Source organism: Microtus oregoni, unplaced genomic scaffold (assembly GCF_018167655.1).
Source record: "Microtus oregoni isolate MIOR12 unplaced genomic scaffold, Mior012 000001F_ref0000356, whole genome shotgun sequence".
Classification (NCBI taxonomy): domain Eukaryota; kingdom Metazoa; phylum Chordata; class Mammalia; order Rodentia; family Cricetidae; genus Microtus; species Microtus oregoni.
The window spans coordinates 51040078-51059909 of NW_024543060.1; the positions used below are offsets into that span (position 1 = coordinate 51040078).

At 51.3% G+C, this 19832-nt stretch overlaps 2 protein-coding genes across 2 annotated transcripts in view; one reads left to right on the forward strand and one right to left on the reverse strand.

Moving 5' to 3' along the window:
- Stk24 (serine/threonine kinase 24) overlaps positions 1 to 18395 on the reverse strand; it is an 81988-nt gene extending 63593 nt beyond the window's left edge. The window contains exon 1 of the mRNA XM_041666856.1: positions 17471 to 18395. Within this exon, the coding sequence (XP_041522790.1) occupies positions 17471 to 17512 (42 nt within the window). The 5' untranslated portion in view covers positions 17513 to 18395. The remainder of the gene's footprint in view (positions 1 to 17470) is intronic.
- LOC121463454 (translation initiation factor IF-2-like) lies at positions 17511 to 19024 on the forward strand. Its single transcript, XM_041675692.1, has 4 exons — positions 17511 to 17786; positions 17849 to 17991; positions 18547 to 18769; positions 18878 to 19024. The coding sequence occupies exons 1-4, from the start codon at positions 17511 to 17513 to the stop codon at positions 19001 to 19003; spliced, it is 768 nt and encodes a 255-aa protein (XP_041531626.1). The 3' UTR covers positions 19004 to 19024.
- The last annotated feature ends 808 nt before the right edge of the window (positions 19025 to 19832 follow it).

Consider the following 19832-nt stretch of genomic DNA (forward strand, 5'->3'; position numbering starts at 1 on the left):
CACTCCCAACATAAAAACCAATTTTTAAGCTTTCAAAATTTCTGATGTGGGAATTCCTTCTATATATGTGTTGCTTTTATTAGTTAATGAATAAAACTGTTTTGGCCAATAGCTCCAAAGTAAAAATCCGAACAGAGACAGAGAGGAGACGGAGTCAAGGAGTCACCACGTAGCCACCAAAGGAGAAAGAAGCCTGAACATCGTCGGTAAGCCACAGCCTCAACGCGATACACAGATCAATAGAAATGGGTTAATTTAGGATGTAAGAGCTAGGATTATGCCTAAGCCACTGATCAAATATTAGCACAGTTTGTGTGATTATTCGGGTCTGGGAGGCCAGGAAATGAAAGTGCAGCCTCCGTTTACAGGATCCACCTGGGCACCTGTGGTCAGCAGGGGCAGCAGGGCTCGGCCTAGAGGTCTTAGTGCAGAACTCCAGGATGGGGAGGTAAAGCCTGGTGACCAACCCCAAGGGCTCCTCCCTCTTAGTCACTCAGGGGGTCACACCCATTCCTCCGTTGCTTGTAGCCACTGACCTACTTAGCAAGTCACTCCCTGGCCTGGACTCTTCCCCACGTCCACACCCTCTGCTTCAGTCCACCACAGGTTCTTCACCTTCCACGCTCTGTGCCAGTGAGTGGGGCCCGTATCTGCTAACCCACAAATGCACACTCCATCACCATGCCTGCCCTTCCTGCACATGCCTCCTCCCACCAGCCTCCCTACTTCAAGACAGGAACAGCACAGCTCACTCTTCCTGCCCAGTCCACCACACGGTACCAATCCACAGCTGCTCATCAATTCAAACACCTCAAAATTCAAGGAGTAAAAAAAAAAAAAAAACCCAAGAATTTCCCACCATCGCAGGCTACAGACCAAGAATTTCCCACCATCGCAGGCTACAGACCAAGCCACACAACAGGACAACCTGTGACTTCACATCGTTCCCTCCTTCCTTCCAGTCCAAGTTCTGGAAAATCCAGCTCCTTGTTTGTATCCGGGCACTTAATTCCACTTCAAGTCTCTATGCTTTTGTACAACCTGCTTGGACTCGCTCTTAAAGTAGGAAGAAAGTCTTTCTTTATGGAGGGGGAGGGGGACCCCAGCATGCATGGTAGGCTCAGAGAACAACTCAAGGGAAATGATTCTCTTTCTTCTATATGGATCCCAGAGACAGAACTCAGGTCACCAGGCTTGGTGGCAAATGCCTTCAATAAACTCTGAGAAACTCTCTGCAGCCAGGTACGGTGGCTCACACATGTCATCTCAGCCACCAGGACACTAAGACAGACAAACCGCTGTGAGCAGAAGGCTCTCCTGTACCAGGACAAATTCTGAGCCATCCTGGACTACAGATCCAACTCAAAGAAAACAACATGCTCCGTGCAGACCTCTGGCTTCCTACTCCCAAAGACCCAGGACTGGGACACTAGCAGCCGCCCTCCACCTCCCTCAGGAGACTGCAAAGTTTTCATTTGTGATACTTAGACCAACACATGCCCTTTCCTCTAATAACCAAGGACTGCAGCTTACTTGAACTACCAATCTCAAAAGGAGAACTCAAGCTAGGGAAAGAGATAGTGCAGCCCAGAGCTATGGACACAGGAGGCCAAAGAAGAGGAGAGGAGAAGAGACAGGTCCCGCAAGTCAAGCTCACACTTCTCCTGACCAATCGGAACTAACATCCACACACCACAGTGCCATCCTGAACCAAAGTGTTCTTTAAAAAACAAACAAAAAAAATAAAATAATAAAATAAAATAACTTGGTCCTCCTAACTCTTATTGGGACTGCCTTCCTGGCTTCAGGTTCAGCTGGACTAGCCCATTCTCAGAAAACCAGAGGGAAAAGATGCTTCTTTCTGAAAACTCAAGAAGCAATCACAAAAGCTGGGCAGCGGTAGTGCACACCTTTAACCCCAGCACTGTGGAGGTGGAGGCAGTTCAAGACCAAACCATCCTGCACTACACAGTAAGATCATGTCGGAAAGGAAGAGAAAGAAACAAACCGGAGCAAAATTTGGAAAACAAAAACCAGGGACTGGAAAGAGAACTCAGTGGGGGTGGGGGGGTCCAGGATCGATTCTCAGCACCCACATGCAGCTTACAACCGTCTGTTAACTCCAGCTCCAGGGACCCCAATGCCTTCTTTTGATCTCCACAGGCACTGGACATGCATGGATATGGTCCACAGACACACACAAGCAAAAGAACCATACACACAAAAGAGAAGTCTGTTTTTTTTAAAGGCTATTTAAAAACAAGAATGTTAATCACCAAATGGTCGTATGACAGACAATTCAAACACAATTCTAACACTGGGTGTGCACACACTTGGCACACACTGCTCTAAGTCCAGCATCTGGGAGATGAAAGCAGACACTTGAGCTCTTTGTCTCCAGCTACAGAGAGTTCAAGGCCTGCCTGGACTAGTATAAATAAAGCCCTGTCCAAAGAGGGAGGGAGGGGGCTGGGGAGACGGTCCAGTCAGGAAAAGCGTTTGCCATGCAAACAGAAAGATACCCAGCACCATGCTCCCAGTACCAGAGAGGTCAGAGAGGTCACGGTGAAAGGCAGCTCCCTCCCCTGTGCTGGCTAGTTCATTTTAAAGAAATCCACCTCTCCAAGAGAAGTGAGATTGTCTCAAAGAACAAGATGGAATGTGACTGAGGAAGACATTCACAGCCCCAAATGCTCACGTGCACCGAACCACACTGTACCGAACCATAACCTCTGCAAGTCTGTTGTGGATAAACCACCCCATACAACCACACAGACATATAGACATACACACACGTATACATACATACATACACATACACACACACACACACACACACACACACACACACACGAGTAAGCAAGCGAGAGAGAAAGATTCTTTAAAAAAAAAAATCTGGCCGGGCAGTGGTGGCGCACGCCTTTAATCCCAGCACTTGGGAGGCAGAGGCAGGCGGATCTTTGTGAGTTCGAGACCAGCCTGGTCTACAAGAGCGAGTTCCAGGACAGGCTCCAAAACCACAGAGAAACCCTGTCTCGAAAAACCAAAAAAAAAAAAAAAAAAAAAAAAAAAAAAATCTGCCCTGAAGACGAGGTAGGTCTTGCATTACAGGTGGACGGAAGCCTGTTAAGACCTGAACTACTCCACCCTGAGTCTATAGAAATTCAGGACAGTGTTTATGGTCTCATGGATGGGTGTTGATGTTATGAGTGCCACTACATAAAGTTTCACGTACACGGGGAAATGGGCAAAGGGAAACCTGCTATATTCAGAGCAGGAACACACAGGCTGAAGGTTGCGTGTTTCCTGGGGGAAGGGAGTGCCCAGGCCTCTCCCAGGCCCCACACCCAGTTCACATTGCTCAAACAGACTATGCCCAGACTGCAAGGCCTGTGCAGGAAAGGGGCCGGCAGACCGGGTAGATAAGGAACAGCAGAGCAGGCCCTTCCACCAGGTCTCAAAGGCCTCGACATCACAGTGGCCCAGCAGAGACGGGCTGACCCATGCTCCGCTGTACACAGATGGAGGACCAGACCTGCTCCCAGACAGCTACCACTGAAAAACTATCTGTGCAACAGGCCACACATAATAAAAGAGAGGGAAGTGAGCTGGGTGTGTGCCACCCACATTTGGTCTGTCTACACACAAGCTCCAGGACACCAAGAGTTACACACCTGAGAGACCCAGTCTCAACCAAAAGCTTGCCATTCCTACATCATCTTGACTTCTCACACCAGTCGCTCTGAGATGCCGAGGGTGAACTGGAGACACATTTTCTGAGCAGGACGGCTACCACAGCAAAGACCTCCCACGGGACAGTAGAACCGGCACATCCCACACTGTGTAAGAACACAACAGACCGAACTTACACAAGTGGGAGGGCCATCTCAATCCTGTACACAAACAGGATTGTGTGCTCTGTCTAAACAGTCGCACGCCCAACAGGCGGGGATCAAATACAGGGAAGGGAAAACTGTTTCCAGCCGGTGAGCACAAAGAGGCCTCGGCTCCACGCCTCAGGGAATGAACTGGCACCAGGCACACCTGCTGCAGCCCAGGCCAATCTGGAGGACGCTGACTGCGTCCACTCTGTCCACACACCCACGCCTCCACCTCTGCCAGCTCACTGCTGAGAAACGTGCAGCTTCATGTCATGTGAGCTCTTCATCTTTGCCCAGATACGCGACGGAAGACAGCATTCCCGACTCTGTGTAACGAGGGTGCTCGTCCAGCTTCCGGGTAGCAGGCATTCACTGACTAGACCCTGTGCTGTCTGCCCTGGAGCTCAAACACACACACATAATGAACAACTCGAACAAATTTCACAACTGTCACACTGCAATTAAAATTAAAAAAATATCAAGTTCCAAATCCTCCAAGTTTGGAAGTATAATCTAACGAGCTCAGAAGAGTTAATACAAGCATAGCTGTCACTTCTGGACTAAACAGCCATTCAATCAGTTACTTCAGTCACTTGTACATGAACTACTCTTAACAGTGCAAACAGTTAAAAAAATAAGAGTTCCAGGACAGCCAAGACTCTTACACAGAGAAACCCAATTTCAAAAAAAACAAAGTTAAAAATAAAAGTTAAAAAAATTAAAAAAAAAAACACTGGACTGTTTTGTTTTTTCTTTCTCAGTTCAGAAATATATTTAATGCTGGGAAAAACAGCAGATCCCAGCTTAGGCAAAAGGGTATTAAGTTCAAGGTCAGACTGGGGCACAGAGCAGACACTGACTAAAATACAGATGGAGCCAAGGAAAGTGCTCAGACCTGACCTCGCTCCCCAGAACCCAGGTGCTGCTGCTGCTGGCAGGCAAGGAAGCGGTGCGTGGATCCTGGCACCAGGTGGTGTAGACAGGGACCTGGGGCTCAGCTGGCCAGTCAGCGAGCCTGCTCAGTGTGAGTTCAGGCCAGGAGAAACTCCAGCTCAATAAACAAACTAGAGGGTACTGAGGAACAACACACACACACACACACACGCACGCACGCACGCACGCAGGGAAGGGGGTCCTGCAGGCACAACACGTGCTCTGTTCAGTGTTAAACATGAACTTCAAGAGAAGTGTCAAAGCTGATGGCAGAGAACCCTCGATCCCAGACAGAGAAAAGTGCCTGCGAGCCACTGTCCTGGGCATCACCACAAGGCAGAACACAGGTGGTTACAAGGCCAGGGATCTGGCGTGTGCAGCTGTGTGATCTGGAGCTACCAGCTAAGAGGCACAGCCATGGACTCAAAGGGACAGATCCAAACTCAGGAAACCAAAGGCTTCCTTTTGGTATGGGGAGACCGAGATGGCCCAACACAGAGGCAAAACAGCCCATGAGAAGCGGGTTATCACAGATCTAGAAGAACCAGAAAGTGGCTTCAGTGGAAATCACACGAAAGTCTACACAAGGGATAAGCTATCCAGGCAATTTCCAAACAACGTGCTCCTTAAACAAGAAGTTTCCAGGGTCAAAAAGAAATGAACACATTGCAGCAGCCCACAGTTTGGAAGTGCACGCTACGAGAGGAAAAGGCCAAGCTCTGCAGCTTAAAGGTATCTTTGCCCCAAATCTACAACAGAGGTTCCAAAGTCAGTTTTCCCAGATAAAATGCAAGCCTCCGCTCGCAGGCACTGATCTTAACTCAGCGACCAGGTGACCTGGTTGTCCTGTGACACACGGGCCGGCCTGGAACCACACAGATCACACACAGGAGCCACAACAGCGGGGGCAGCGACACACCTGGGACCTGCAACCCCACCTCAGAATCAAAGCGGTAGGGAGAGAGCAGCCCAGCAACCTCCGCCAGGGCTTCTTCCCTGTCCGCAACAACTCATTCTGGACAATACCTGACAGGCAGTGTAGGGAGCCAGCTTTGGCAGTGCTCTCCACCTTCCTAATGCTGTGACCCTTTAATACAGCTCCTCATGCTGTGGAACCCCACCCCCAACAACCATAAAATTATATTCGTTGCTACTTCATAAGTGTTCATTTATTGCTACTGTTATGAATCATAATGTAAATATCAGTTTCCTGATGGTCTTAGGTGACCCCCTGTGAAAGTTACTCAACGCCCCCAAAAAGAGTTGAGACCTACAGGGCTCAGCAGAAAGGAGATGAGCGGCCTAGGGAACCACACCCTCAATCCATAATTCCAAGAAACTAACTGGAGCTCAACTCCTAACCAGGAGGAACAAGGCCACTGTCTGAGGGCCTGAAGATCCTCAGTCAGCCTGGGCACTCACTCACTCACAGGCTGGAGGGTGGCAGCAGAGAGCAAGCTCCCCGCTATCCCTGCACTGTTCCAGGAAGGCTGGACACCCTTGGCAGGCTCCCGTCATTAACAATCAGGCAAACAGTCACAAGAACAACTACTACCACCAAGTTTGCAGCAGCCCAGACAGAAGACCACCACGCGAGGGACGGCCCTATCACTACTGGGGAGGACTTTTTCTCAAAAGTAATGAAAACAGTGATGACCACGTGTGAAACTCCTCCTCTTCTTTAAAAGTATTCGCATACTGACGCTAGGGTGTGGCTCTGATGCAGAACGCTCCCAAAAGGCCCTGGGTCCCCATCACTAAAAACTCTAAAAATGAAAGTATATACATATTGAAAAAAGAGCCCAGCTCTGCACTGGGCACCCTGGGAAGCACAGCAAGAGGAATCAAACGCCTGGAAGAGGAAAACACAACACTGGACCCAAAGCCAGGGCTCTCCTCACAGCAGAGCCAAGGAGTCCTCCATGCTAGAACCTACTGAATGGTGCCACCAGCCCTTCCCGCTGCGGCCCTGCTGACCACCCCAGGTCTCACCAGCACAGCACTCAAGGAGATCAGACCCCTCAGGCTGGGCCTCCCTTCCCTTCCTCTCTCCATCCCCACCCCCATGGCCAGGTTCAGTGTGGACCCTTCAACCAGGTCCTCATTATCATCCAGCCAAAGGCAAGACCTGGCTGTTCCACCTGCCCGGGCCAGGAGACTGCTCCTGCTAGGGAGCGCAGAGAGAGCGCTGAAGCCTGTCCTGATACCGGAAGGGAACACTGCAGACTAGTCATTTACAGGACAAGCTAACTCTCATAGCCCAGGATGGCAAGTCCAAGGGCCAGGGGCCACAAAGCAATAATGGGGACATGCCAGCCCAGGAGTCTCCTCCCCACAGATCCACCCCATTCTAACGGCTGTACTATGATCTCGTCAACCCCTGCTTCCCAGAAGCTACACATCCTAACCATGAAAACGCGCATCTGAGATTTCCCAGCTTGTGAAAGTGCTAACCCAGAGCAGAAGAGCAGCAGGAGCTCCAGTGGAAAAAGCACTGACCCCAACAACCAGAAACTGGCGGAGGGGGTTTCTCGGAGGTACCCCATTCGGTGGGCAGACATGATCGCCTAAGAGCACATCCTGGTGTATCTGAGGGAGTTTGCATAGACGTTTAACTGAAGGCCGGCCCACACAGAACCTTCTGGCACCATCGGGGCCCAGAACTGATTAGAAACCGGAAGGAAAAAGCCAGCTGAACACCAACATCCCTTTGCTTCTTGTCTGGAGACACAGGTGGCCAGCTGGTTCTCACCTCCCACCAGTTTCCAGTCCAGGACGGGCGCTCTCCTCAAGTATAACCCCTTCCTTCCTTACACTGCTGCTTCTGTCAAGGACTGTGTCCTAGTCTCTCCGCAGAGACTCCCCAGAAATATCTCCAGAGACTCCCCACAGAGATATCTCGGCAGAGACATCCCCACAGAGGTGCCTGGAGTCAGTGACCCAGCAAGGGAAGTCTGATGTAGAAGGCCTCAAACAGCTCAATGGCCCCTCTTCCCAGACCTCCAGGAACAACTGCAGACACTGTGTCTATCCCTGTACCCCAAGCAGCTCCACTAAAGTGAAGACGGTGGGGCTCCCAGCAGAGGGAGAGAGAGGTGAGTGGGGGAAAAGAACAGGCCGGAGGTTCAGAAGGCTGCCTCGAAAAGGTCAAGACACCGGTCTTGTCCAGCAGGAGTGACTGACAGAAAATACTACGGTCAACTCCCCACAGCCAGTGTGGTGAAGCACTCAGATGAAGGTAAGAAGATGTGAGTTCAAGCACAGCCTGGGCAACATTTCCTACTTTAAGGATACAAAATGAGACCCTAAAGGGGAAAGGGGAGGGAGGAAGAGAAAAATAAAGGAAAAAAGTAGACATTTGGAAAGAATTATGCCCAGGACAGAAAACATACTTCAAACAAAAAGGAAAATCAACTATGATGAGGAACACTGAGAATCACAAAAGTTGTCAGAGTCTAGGAAAACAGGTAAACACAGCCCAGTTTACAGAATGGGGGAAGAGCTTCACCAACCCCACATGTGACAGAGGACTGCTCTCCAAATATATAAAGAACTCAAGAAACTAGACATCAAAATACCAACAATCCAATTTAAAAATGGGGTATAGACCTAAACAGAGAACTCTCAACAGAATAATCTCAAATGGCCAAAAGACATTTAAGAAATTGCTCAACATCCTTCATCATCAGGGAAATGCAAATCAAAACAACTCTGAGATTCCATCTTATACCTGTCAGAGCGGCTAAGATCAAATACACTGATGACGGTTTATGCTGGAGAGTACGTGGGGTAAGGGGAACACTCCTTCATTGCTGGTGGGAGTACAAATTTGTACAGTCACTTGAAATCAGTACGGCGATTTCTCAGAAAATTGGAACTCAATCTACCTCAGGACCCAGCATTAGTATGGATGCTCAACCATACTACAAGGACACTTGCTCAACTATGTTCATAGCAGCATTATTCATAATAGCCAGAACCTGGTAACAACCTAGATGCCCTCAACCAAAGAATAGATAAAGAAAATGTGATACATTTACACAATGGAGCAATGGAGTATTACTCGGGTGTAAAAAATAATGACATCATAACATTTGCAGGCAAATGGAACTAGAAAAAAAAAATCATCTTGAGTGAAGTATCCCAGAACCAGAAAGACAAATACGGGATGTACTCACTCATGAGTGGGTATTAGATGTAAAGCAAAGGATAACCAGGCTACCATCCACAGCCCCAGAGAAGCTAGGTAACAAGGAGGATCACCCTGGGAAGGTGAAACAGATGAGATCCTGGGTAAACTAGGAGCATGGGAGGTGGTGCACGGGTGGAGGAGATGGGGGATGAAAACATGAGGGAAAAGAATGGTGGAGTTGGGGAAGAGAAAAAGGAGAGCAATGAAAAAGATATCTTGATAGAGGGAACCATTACTGGGTTAGGGGAAAACCTGGTGCTAGGGAAATTCCCAGGGATCCACAAGGATGACCTCAGCTGAGACTCAGCAATGGTGGAGAGGGTGCCTGAACCGACCTTCTGTAATCAGATTGATGACACCCTAATTGTCAACATAGAACCTTCATCCAGTCACTGATGGAAGCAGATGCAGAGATCCACAGCTAAGCACTGGGCGGAGCTCCAGGAGACCAGTCAAAGTGAGGAAGGGGGACTATATGAGCAAGTGGGAGAGGTCAAGATCATGGCTGGGTGAGGAAACACAGAGACAGCTGACCCAAGCTCGTGGGAACTCACAACTCTAGACTGACAGCTGTGGAGCTGCCATGGGACCACACTAGGCCCCTGCAGATAGGAGACAGTTGTGTAGCTTGGTCTATTTGAGGGGCCCCTGGCAGTGGGACCAGAATCTATCCCTGGTGCTTGAGCTGGCTTTTTGGAAGCCCATTCCCTATGGTGGGATGGATGCCTTGCTCAGCCTTGATGCAGGGGGAAAGGACTTGGTCCTGTCTTAACTTGATGTGCCAGGCTTTGTTGACTCCCCATGGGAGGAAGGGAGGGGAGGAGTGGAAGAAGGGGATGGAGGGGGAACTGTGGTTGGTATGTAAAACAATAAAAGGAAGAAAGAAAGGAAGGGAAGGAAAGGGAAGGGAAGGGAAGGGAAGGGAAGGAAAGGAAAGGAAAGGAAAGAAAGCAGTTGAGACAATGGCCCAGAAAGCCAGTGACAAAGACAAGGGACAGAAAATAGCTCTAACAGGGTAAGATCACAGGGTAAGGACCAGATGAGAAGGTACAGCATCCAAATGGTGGTTTCAAAAAGGGAGGAAAAAAAAACTCATCACAAGACACCAGCTGCCTGACTAAAGGCCTCCTGAGTGCCTGCAAAAAAAATAAATAAATAAAAATAAAAAAAGACAACACTCACACCAAGACAAGGCCGTGGACCTTCACAGCACAAAGGAGCTGTTCCTGACTCAAGGGCAGGAGGGCTTGTGTGGGTGGAACCAGTCCTGGTGCACACTGCACTCCAACAGAACACAGCTAGAACACAGCAATCTTCAAATTCCCTAGAGGAGGCCGCAGGACACTGGCATACACGCTTGTATCACCAGGTTCAGAAGAGTGGGCTGGAGGTCAGTCTGGGCTACAGATCATCACCCTGTCTCAAAACAAACAAAAAAATAACTACAAGGAGATATAGCTCAGTAGCTAAGTGTTTGCCTAGAACATGAGACGCTGTCTTATCCCTTGGGACTGAAAACACAATTCTGCAAGAAAACCTACAACTTCACACTACGCCACACCACCGACCGACAGGTAAACACAAAGAGCTCACGCCCTAATTCACTAGGGGAGCGCATGCTGCACTACCCCACCACCCCACCCAAGGGTGCCAGCTAAGACAGGGTACACATAGATGTCCACCAGGAAACAGCAGCGAAGGAACCTAGGGAACACGGCCAAGAGACCAGAGGGGAGCAGTGGACCACGCTGGAGGGCCCCAGCCCAGCAGAGCTCAGGATACTTGGTGAGGTAGACGCTGCTGGCAGAGCTGACCAAGGTCACAAAAGGAGCTCTGCCAGGACCGAGGTGCTGTGAGGAGAAGGTGACAGACCCAGACCTAAATCCTCATCTGCAGAATCCTGGGTCCAGGGAGCACTCTGAGAACTAGAAACAAGCAGCAACTTGAGTCCACACCAGCCGAGGAATGATGGCACAGGTCACACAGGGCTCAGAGGGAGGCCTTTGGGGAGTAAGAACTGGCAGCAGGGACAGGCAAGCGCCATGTTTCCCAGCAAAACCATGTGCATCCAATCTATGTTTTCAATAAAGACTAAGCAAAGAAAAAACCTGAGTAAAAACAAAAAGGGCAGGGAACCCCACCAGACCTTCAAACCTCAGAGTCTAAAATTCCTCTGTACAAACAGGAAGAGATGTAAACTACCAGGATAAGACCTAGCTACACTTTGGTAGGCGTTTGCATAAAACTTACCATGTCAGGCCACTCACTAAGACACCCGGGTAGCTTTCAACACTAGTTTCTTTTGCTGACCATAAGCCTTGAGAAAACATGAGAGAAAGTCTCTGAATCCATCACACATCTTTAGGCCTCTGCAGAGGCTCCAGTATTCTCTGCAGCAAGCTAGGTCACATCTTGATTTGCCCAGAGTAAAGTCTTAACACTCCAGTCCAGGCTGGCCTGGAAATGACCATCAAGTCCGGACTTGAACTCACAGCACACCTCTCGCCTAGCTTTCCAAACGCTACAACAGTAGGCATGAGCCAATGCCCAGTTCCAAGAGCAATTTAGGATTGGGCACAGTCCCCTACCGGTAGGATGTTCCAATGGCCTCATTTTCTTATCCGAAGCCATTTGACACCAAGACACGTTGGTAGATTGCACTGTAAAAATCAGTTATGAGAGTGACTATGACCACCGGACACCAGGCCGGCGCAGGCTCTCCACAGCAGGAGTAACGCATGCAGGTCTACTTCCCGCACACACTCCAGCCACAGGATTCCATTAGTGGTAATCACCCCAGCTAGGGCAGCACAGAGAGCATTAGCAGGGAGACCGGGCGGGGCCCACTTCCTGCAGGTACCCGTTTCCAAGCAGGCAAGTCTGAATCACGAGGAAAAATCACCCAAACACAGTTGTGTGGCAAGAGACCAGACTCCTGGACCAGGGCCTGGAGGGTGTGCCCCATAAAACCACAGGAAGACGGAACAGGCTCACCCCTTACTAGCTGCTCATACCGCATCTTGCCATGGACCAACAGAAGAACTCCACCAACTTGCACCAGACCAGAGAGGCAGCTCAGCTCCACAGTGGGCACAGCAGCGCCAAGAGGACAAAACGCGCCCAAATCAGGACACCAGGAGACCGCCACGCCCAGAAACACTACTTTCAGAGACATTAGCTCTTCAATCTTGAAGGTAACTAGGTGCCTTCCCTGAGTCAGCACCTGGGAGACTGGGTGAGGTAGGCTGCTCCGAGCTGGAGGCTCCCCTGTTCCAGGACAGCAGGGATACACAGAGAAACCCTGTCTCAAAAGAAAAAATAAAGTACATTCCCTGGTCTGGGACTAGAACCAAAAGCTATTAATGTTTAAAAAACATGAAGATGGGTCCACCATGCCTGACACCCTGAGTTCATCCTGGATCTCGCACACGGTAGGAAAGAACCAACTCCAGAAACTGGGTCTCTGACCTCCACACAGGCCACGGCACGAGGACATGCACATCTGCACACACACACAGAACTGTTTTAGTCTCGGAGCTGGAGGGATGGGTCAGCAGTAAAGAGCACTTGCTGCTCTTGCAGAGGACCAGGGTTCGGTCCCCAACACACATAGGGAACTACTCACAACTGCCTGTTAACTCCAGCTCCAGGGATCTGAGGATATAACCGCAGAGCAAACACACGGTGCACATGCAGACAGACACATGCACATAAAATAAATATTAAAAAATAATTTACAGCCTTGCCCATTCCCTACAGGGGGGTAGGGAGGACATTTCAGGGATGGGAACAGTATGTGGCTCAGCGGAATAACATAGACAAAGGGGTCAAGCAAAACAATTCCTTAGCGATGAGGGAGCGTTAAAAATGGACATAGGTACAGAAAGACTGAGAGGTGCAAGGGCTGGGGTCAAGCATCGGCCAAGCACTGTATAAACTGTAAGTCATCCAACCAACGGGGAGGGAAGCAGGAGGCTGAGTTCAAGGCAAACCTGGACAACATGAAGAACTCGTCTTGGGGAGAAAAAGACGTAAGTAACAGGAAGATTATGTACCTGACTTTCCTCAGTTATTCTGCGATCACACAAGACCGCAGAGTAAGGCAAAGTGTGTGACAGAAGTCACCAAATTCAAGTCACCAAGGTCTGTGAGAATCCTACAGGGCATCAGTTAGCTGTTCAGGAACACCAAAGTTCCCACCGTCCCTGGGCATCCTCACACCGGGCACACACCCAGAACCCACTCTCCTCATCACCTACGCCCGAGAACACGGACAACACAAAGAACCCCGGGCCTCAGCTCCAGGCCCCTAGACACCCTGTCTCTGCATTTGGGGAAGCCTGACGCTTTCCAAGCCTGTGCCTGGTCTCCTGGGCCCCAGTCACCGGAACCTTCTTAGGGCTCATCCTGCAAGGGTTGCTGACCATCTGAGGCCAGGGACCTGCATATCTGGAGCCCTTGTATGGTTGGTTCCCTGTGACTCATCGACAGGAGGGCCAGAAAGTGCTAAACCTCCTTCTGTGTGCAGCCTCACCCATGAAGCTCTTGGAACCTAGGCCTCGCCACTTCACTGAAAGTCCCTAAGGCACCCAACCACCCCCAGGGTGCAGTTCCGAGCAGGGCAACAAGAGCAGGTATCTCCAGGAGGGCAGTTAGGGGAGAAGGCGAGAGCACAGCCCTGTAAAATACACCACACGAGGGGATGGGGAGGCCAGAGGCAGAATTAACTGCAATGGTCTTGATGTCTTATTTTCCAGACTTCCAACGTACTAGTGAACACCCTTCCTGGCTAGCCAGTGCACAGGTCTCCTCACAGCAAGGGCTTGCTGCCCAGGAGCTCCAGAAGGGACACAGGATAACATCAGCAAGTAGATAGTTAAGATTCCTTAACTATCCCTTTAAATCACCTATACTTGCAAACACAAGGTCTCTTAACTCAAAACCTCAAAGCATGCTGACTTCACGCCAGCCCTCTTATTCACATCACTTCCCTAATTCAGTACATTTTAAACTTGGGGTCATGAACCTGTAGTCTGTGCAATCAATTCACCGTTAAAACCAGCTTTTTCTTAACGTGCCAGACTGCATGTTAACACAAGGAGTAAGGAAACAGAGCTAGGATCTGAAGCTTTAGCTTCCAGCCTCTCTTACAAGGGTCACAGCCCAGGAAAGCCTTAAAAGTGCTACAGAATCCCATACACAAATACACAGTACCGCAGAAACGGACCCCTGCCAAGTCTGGTTCTCAGCACCCTTCACACGCCTAGTGCACGTTACATACACATAAATTTCATTTCTTGAGACAGGGTTTCTCTGTGTAGCCCTGGCTGTTCTGGAACTCACTCTGTAGACCAGCCTAGCCTCAAACTCACAGGGATCCGCCTGAGTGCTGGGATTAAAGGTGTGTGCCACCATCCCCACCCCCACCCCACCCCACCCCCGGCACAAATATCTTTTACCAAAGAATTTTATAAGCAAAAAGCTAATTTTTTGCACCATAACTTAATGCAAACTCTAGCATGAAATGGGTGCTCCCACCTCCAGCTTAGGTCTTTATGTTCACTGGAACTCAAACGCATAAAGCAAGGGCTGCTGGCTACAATGACGGCAGGGGTACTTACAGCCACCCTCAGCTTGTAATCTAATTATCCTCCATCACAAAACCAAAAAAATCCCCTAAAGTTTCATCAAAACAGTCAGGTTGGGGCTGGAGAGATGGCTCAGTGCTTATGAGCACTGGCTGCTCTTTCAGAGGACCCAGGTTCAATTCCCACACCCCACATAGCAGTTTATAACTGGCTGTAACTCCAATTCCAGGGGATCTGCCGCCCTCCCATGGACACACATGCAGGCAACAAAAGCCAATGCATGTAAATAAACAAAAAACCAGCCAGGTGTGCCACCACCCACCCCCTCACCAAGGACCACGGAAAAGCTGTCAATCAACCACTCAACCTAAAATAAAATGATGTGTAACAGTCGCCAAAGGAACAATAGGCAGAGCATGGGGAAGGAGTGCTGTCTGGAGGGCAATGAAGAGCCACCCACCTACACCAGTTTACCTTGGTCCATACAACTCCTACCTCATGATTCACAGAGCTATAAAAAGGTAGAGATAATATCTTTCTTCATCTGTAATAATCAACAGATGCCATAAAAATAGTCCTTATACTAAAGCATTCCTGAATTCAGGTGAATTTTCTTAACATCTTCCTTGGGCTGTCTGAAGCTGCTCCCTGGTCTTGCCAAACTTTGTCTTGTTTGTTTGATCAAGGGTCTCAAATTCGAAGCCTTAGCTGGCCTGGAACTCAGTAACGTAAACAAGGCCAGCCTTCAACTGACAAGAGTCACCTGCCTCTGCCTTCTGAGGGCTGGGATTATAGACAGCCAATACTGAACCCAGCTTGACAAAGAATTTAACCCATCTCCTAAGTCCTAGCCCAGAGGTGAGATCGCGGTTCCTCATAAGAATCATGGCAAAGGGGGTGCCTATTTCTCCCCAGTCTTATTCTGGCTAGAGTCAAGGCCAGGTGTGCCTTTAATATAATCCTCCAAAGAGCTCCTAGGGAGGCCTCAGCTGCTGACTCCAGGATGCAAACAAACGTTCTCATTTGACTTTCCTGGGGGGGGGGGGTGCTCTTTCTCCAATAGGAGGCCAAAAAATTATCATGTGGTTTGAAGATGTATACAAGGGCAGGAATGACTGTGGGAAGCCACTTTCCCTCCTCTATGGAACCAAAACCGACAAAAAAAAAAAATTAATCTACTGAAAAGTTACTATCTTTATACTGAAAAACAAAAAAACAAGACCACTGAGAAAATACACGGAGGGGGGGCGGGGGGAGTTAGTTACTTTTTTCTTTTCCTAGGATGAAGAATTTTGGCCCATTCTTTAAAAACAAAAGGGAGGGAGCCGGCTTCGCAGCACTGTGCCAGGATTAAGCATCTTCGCAAACACTTTCTTTTACAAAGGCTGAGGTTAGTGGGTGCCAATGGTGGGTCCCCATTAAGACACTGTGGTAGCCAGGAAAAGGAAGCACTGAAGAAACGGTTAATGTCCCAAGAGGTCCTTGCTCTACTGGTTAAGAAAGTGTTTCTCATTCAGTCCACCCTCATCTCTTGCCTCTAAATTCAAACCAAAGCAAAGCTGTAGGAGGCCGCAGCTGACTTGTAACTAATGGCCGGCAACATCAGGATTTTACAAGCACAAGGTGAGGCTCCACGACCATCTTTTTCCAGTCGCTCTTAACTCCAACTTTATTATCCCTAAAAAAATTAAAATGACTAGGGTTCTAGTGGTCACTAAAGTGCTGACTTTAAGTTTCTATTTTTCTAGAGTTCAAACCTGGTCAATGAAATCCAGTTTTCTTCTCGAGGTATGAATAAAAAAAATTTTAAAAAGGAAGGAGGATAAGAAATAACCTCAGAAGAGGCGGGCAGAAGCGGTAAGGGCCAAGGCCTGGGACACTGCAACTCAATCCTGAACCAGAGAAAACGCGCCTGTTGCATCTATAAAACGATAGTCGTCAATATTCGGGGTTTTAGCAAAAGTCTTCCGTTGACTCGCTTGGGAAAGCAAAACTCTGACTGGTCCTGCGGTCTCCGTCGCAATCATTCTGTCAGCATGTGTGCGCTTACAAACTTCACAAGTTAAGAACAGACTAGTGATTGTTTTTCAAAGAACCGAAAACAGTCCTCAATGACGAAAAAAAAAATGTCCGTGCATTCATGTAAATTTGAAATTCAACTCCCTCACGCTCCCCCCCCCCCCCATCCCCTCCACAGAAAAGTCACGGGGCAGGCAAAGAAGACACAAAGTATGGGCTGGGACAAGCCGGGGAGCAAACGGGTCTCAGAGTGAAAACTCCAGCCGCGGGGCGAACCTGGGCTCTGCACACCAGGGCGCACGCGGAGGTGTGGATTCCGCCTCCCTGCTTCGCAGCCTCGCACTTTTCCGCACCAGGCTCCCCAGCGAGGTTACACCTTCCTGCACCCCGCCCTGCGGCCCGCCCGGCCTGGGAGCAGCCGGGGCGCGCTCCCCGCCCTGCGCTCGGGTCTCCAGTCGGGGGGGGGGGGGGGGGGTGAGTCCGGGGAGGGAGACTCTTGGGGACCTCGGAGTCGCGCTGCCTCCGTCCCAGGCCCACACAGGGCCCGGGCACCCAAGCGGGGCCTCCAAGGGCACTAGTTCACACTCCTGCCCCGGATGGGCCGTCTGCCTGAGCGTCGGAGTTGGGGAGCGCAAAGCTCCCTCCCGCACTCCGCCTCGGCCCCAGGCCGCGGACCCCACGGCCCCTCCACGTGCACACACACCGGAGAGCCCCACCGCCCGAGCCTCTGGCGAAGATCCCGGGGGAAACGGGCCCGCCGCGTGGGGGGGGGGGGGAGTAGGCGGCCGTGTTGACACCGCCAAGTTGCCAGCTTCCGCCCCGGCCGCAGCTCGCCCGCCCCGGCCGCCCCAGCCTACCTGCATGCCCGGAAGGCCCGACTGCACCGGGGAGTGGGCCATGGCGCTCAGCGCCGCCACTTCCTGGCCCGGGACGCGCGGAGCCGCGCAGCGAGCAGGCCCGGGGCCGCGCGCAGCCCTCGGGTGGCGGGGCGGGCTCTGGAGCCCGAGGCCACCGTACCCGGGGGACGGTCTCAACGGAGGCTGGCGAGCCGCGTCCCCATACACGGAGCCCGGGGCGGGCGGCGAGGGGCGCGCGCGGGGGTGGAGGAGGAGCCTCGCGCGACTGCGGCTGCTTCTCCCGGGGCTCCCGCCGCTGCTCCGCCGCGGTGCTCGGGTAGAGGCCGGCGGCCTGGGCCCGCGAACGCTGGCCGCCCGGAGCCGAGTGGGCGCGCACAGCCCGCCGCGCCCCGCCCCGGCCCGGCCCCCGCGCCCGCCCCCGCGGCCCGGCCGGGGACCCCGCCCCGCGCTTCCGGGAGGGGGAGGGGGAGAGGAGGAGCCGCCGGGCGCCCTAGGCCGCAGTCGCACCTCCCTGCGGGCGGGTGAGCGAGCGGCCGGGAGGGCGGAGATCCACGGGGGCTCCGCGGGTCGCGCGCGGGGCAGTGCGCGCAGGGGGTGGTCTTCGGGACCCAGAAGCGGGCGGGCCTCGCTAGCGGAGTGGGGGAGCGGAGAGCACTGCCCCCTCCTGCTCTTCCCTCTGCACCCTCCCAGGCCCTCCAGAGGCCGGAGTCTGCACTCGGGGTGTCCCCGGAGTGGCCTAGCCACGGGCCTGTTCCCAAAGACCCGGGCGGATGCGTCTTCTCTATCTGGGCGAAGTTTCCATCCTGACCAAGAAGGAAACCCCAAGGGTAGATAGAGAGGGTTGGTGTTCGGTGTCTTGGCTACTGAACTCAGCCTCGCCTGGGCCGCCGGGTGTGGAAACTTAACCAGACGGAGGAAGGGCTGCTCCCCGCACTCCCCTCCACCCCTGCCATCTCTAACAGCGCACAAGAAGGGGAAAGTGGGGTGCGGAGGGGTGACGGAGGAAGGGTAGACAATAGAAGGAAACCGCGTCTAGACTCTAACCCAGCCCTCCCCTCGCTTCGCTGCTCCTGAAGCCGCCAGGCCCACTCTGGGCACCAGTTCTGCCCGCCTTCTAGCCTGCCTCTTCTGCAGCCAACAAGGAAGGATGGACTGGGTCCGTGCGCCTCCAGGAAGTACTTTATTTACAAGTGGCAAATAGGAAGTGGTCGAAGAGTCTTCCAGAGTCGCTGCGTCTCACACTCTAGGAGCCCTGAGGCCTCCTTCATGAATGGCCATTCTGCACCACGGCTGTGCAAGGTTAGGCATGCAAAATGAGTTCCCAAGGGTCAGAAATAGGAGGCCAGGCGTAAATCCACGACTGAGGTGGGGAAGAGCTTATTCGCTGAGGTGTCCTTGTATTCCAAGGTGTTCCAAGAGCAGGGGCTCCCTCCGGGCCCTGCATCAGGAGAGAATGTCAACCCGATTCTGTTTGGAAACCCGGGCAACTGCCTACGCATCCTCCAGTATCCTTCCAAAAGTCTTCATGATTGATGATGCTGGGTCACCTGAGAAGCTTTGCTACCTTTCAAGAGTAAACTAAAAAGCATTGAAAGTATGAACCCCGATACCCAAGAGTTTATGTGTTACACAAACAGTCCGAACCTAAAAACAAAACAAAAAAGCACATAAAGAATATGGGGGGGGGCAGGGTGTGGGTCCTGCCCAGAGAAACTCGAAGGAAAATACAGGAGAGTCTCTGCTAAGAGACTTCAGCCTTGGGGAAAGTACCTTGTGATGTGTTTCAAGGGTGTAGTGAGTAGTTCGCGCCTTCAAACCTAGCAATTGGGCGGCAGAGGCAGGCAGATCTCCACAAGTACAAGGCCAGCATGGTCTACAAAGAGAGTTCCAGGTGTGGTGGCGCACACCTTTAATCCCAACTTGGGAGGCAGAGGCAGGCAGAGCTCTGTGAGTTCAGGGACAACCTGGTCTAGTGTCAAGACAGCCAGGGCTAGTCAGATTTCATTAGGTTCCATGTTTGGTAATTGTGGTGGCTGAATGATAATGTCCCTTACAGGCTCGTCTGTTTGTACACTTGATCCCCAGGTGGTGGGTACTGGTTAGGGGAGGTATAGGTGGCTCAGCCTTGCTGAAGGAAGTAGTCACTGGCAGTGGGATTTCATGTGTCAGAGTCTGGTGCCCTTCCCAAATGTGAGCTCTCAACTTCCTGCCCTCAGCTGCCATGACAGACTCGAGTCCCTCTGGAACAACAAGCCCCAACAGACACTTTCTTATAAAAGTTGCCTAAGTCATGGTGTCTTGTCACAGCAACGAAACTGTAACTAATACAATAATATAGATATTTTCCTTACATATTGTCAGG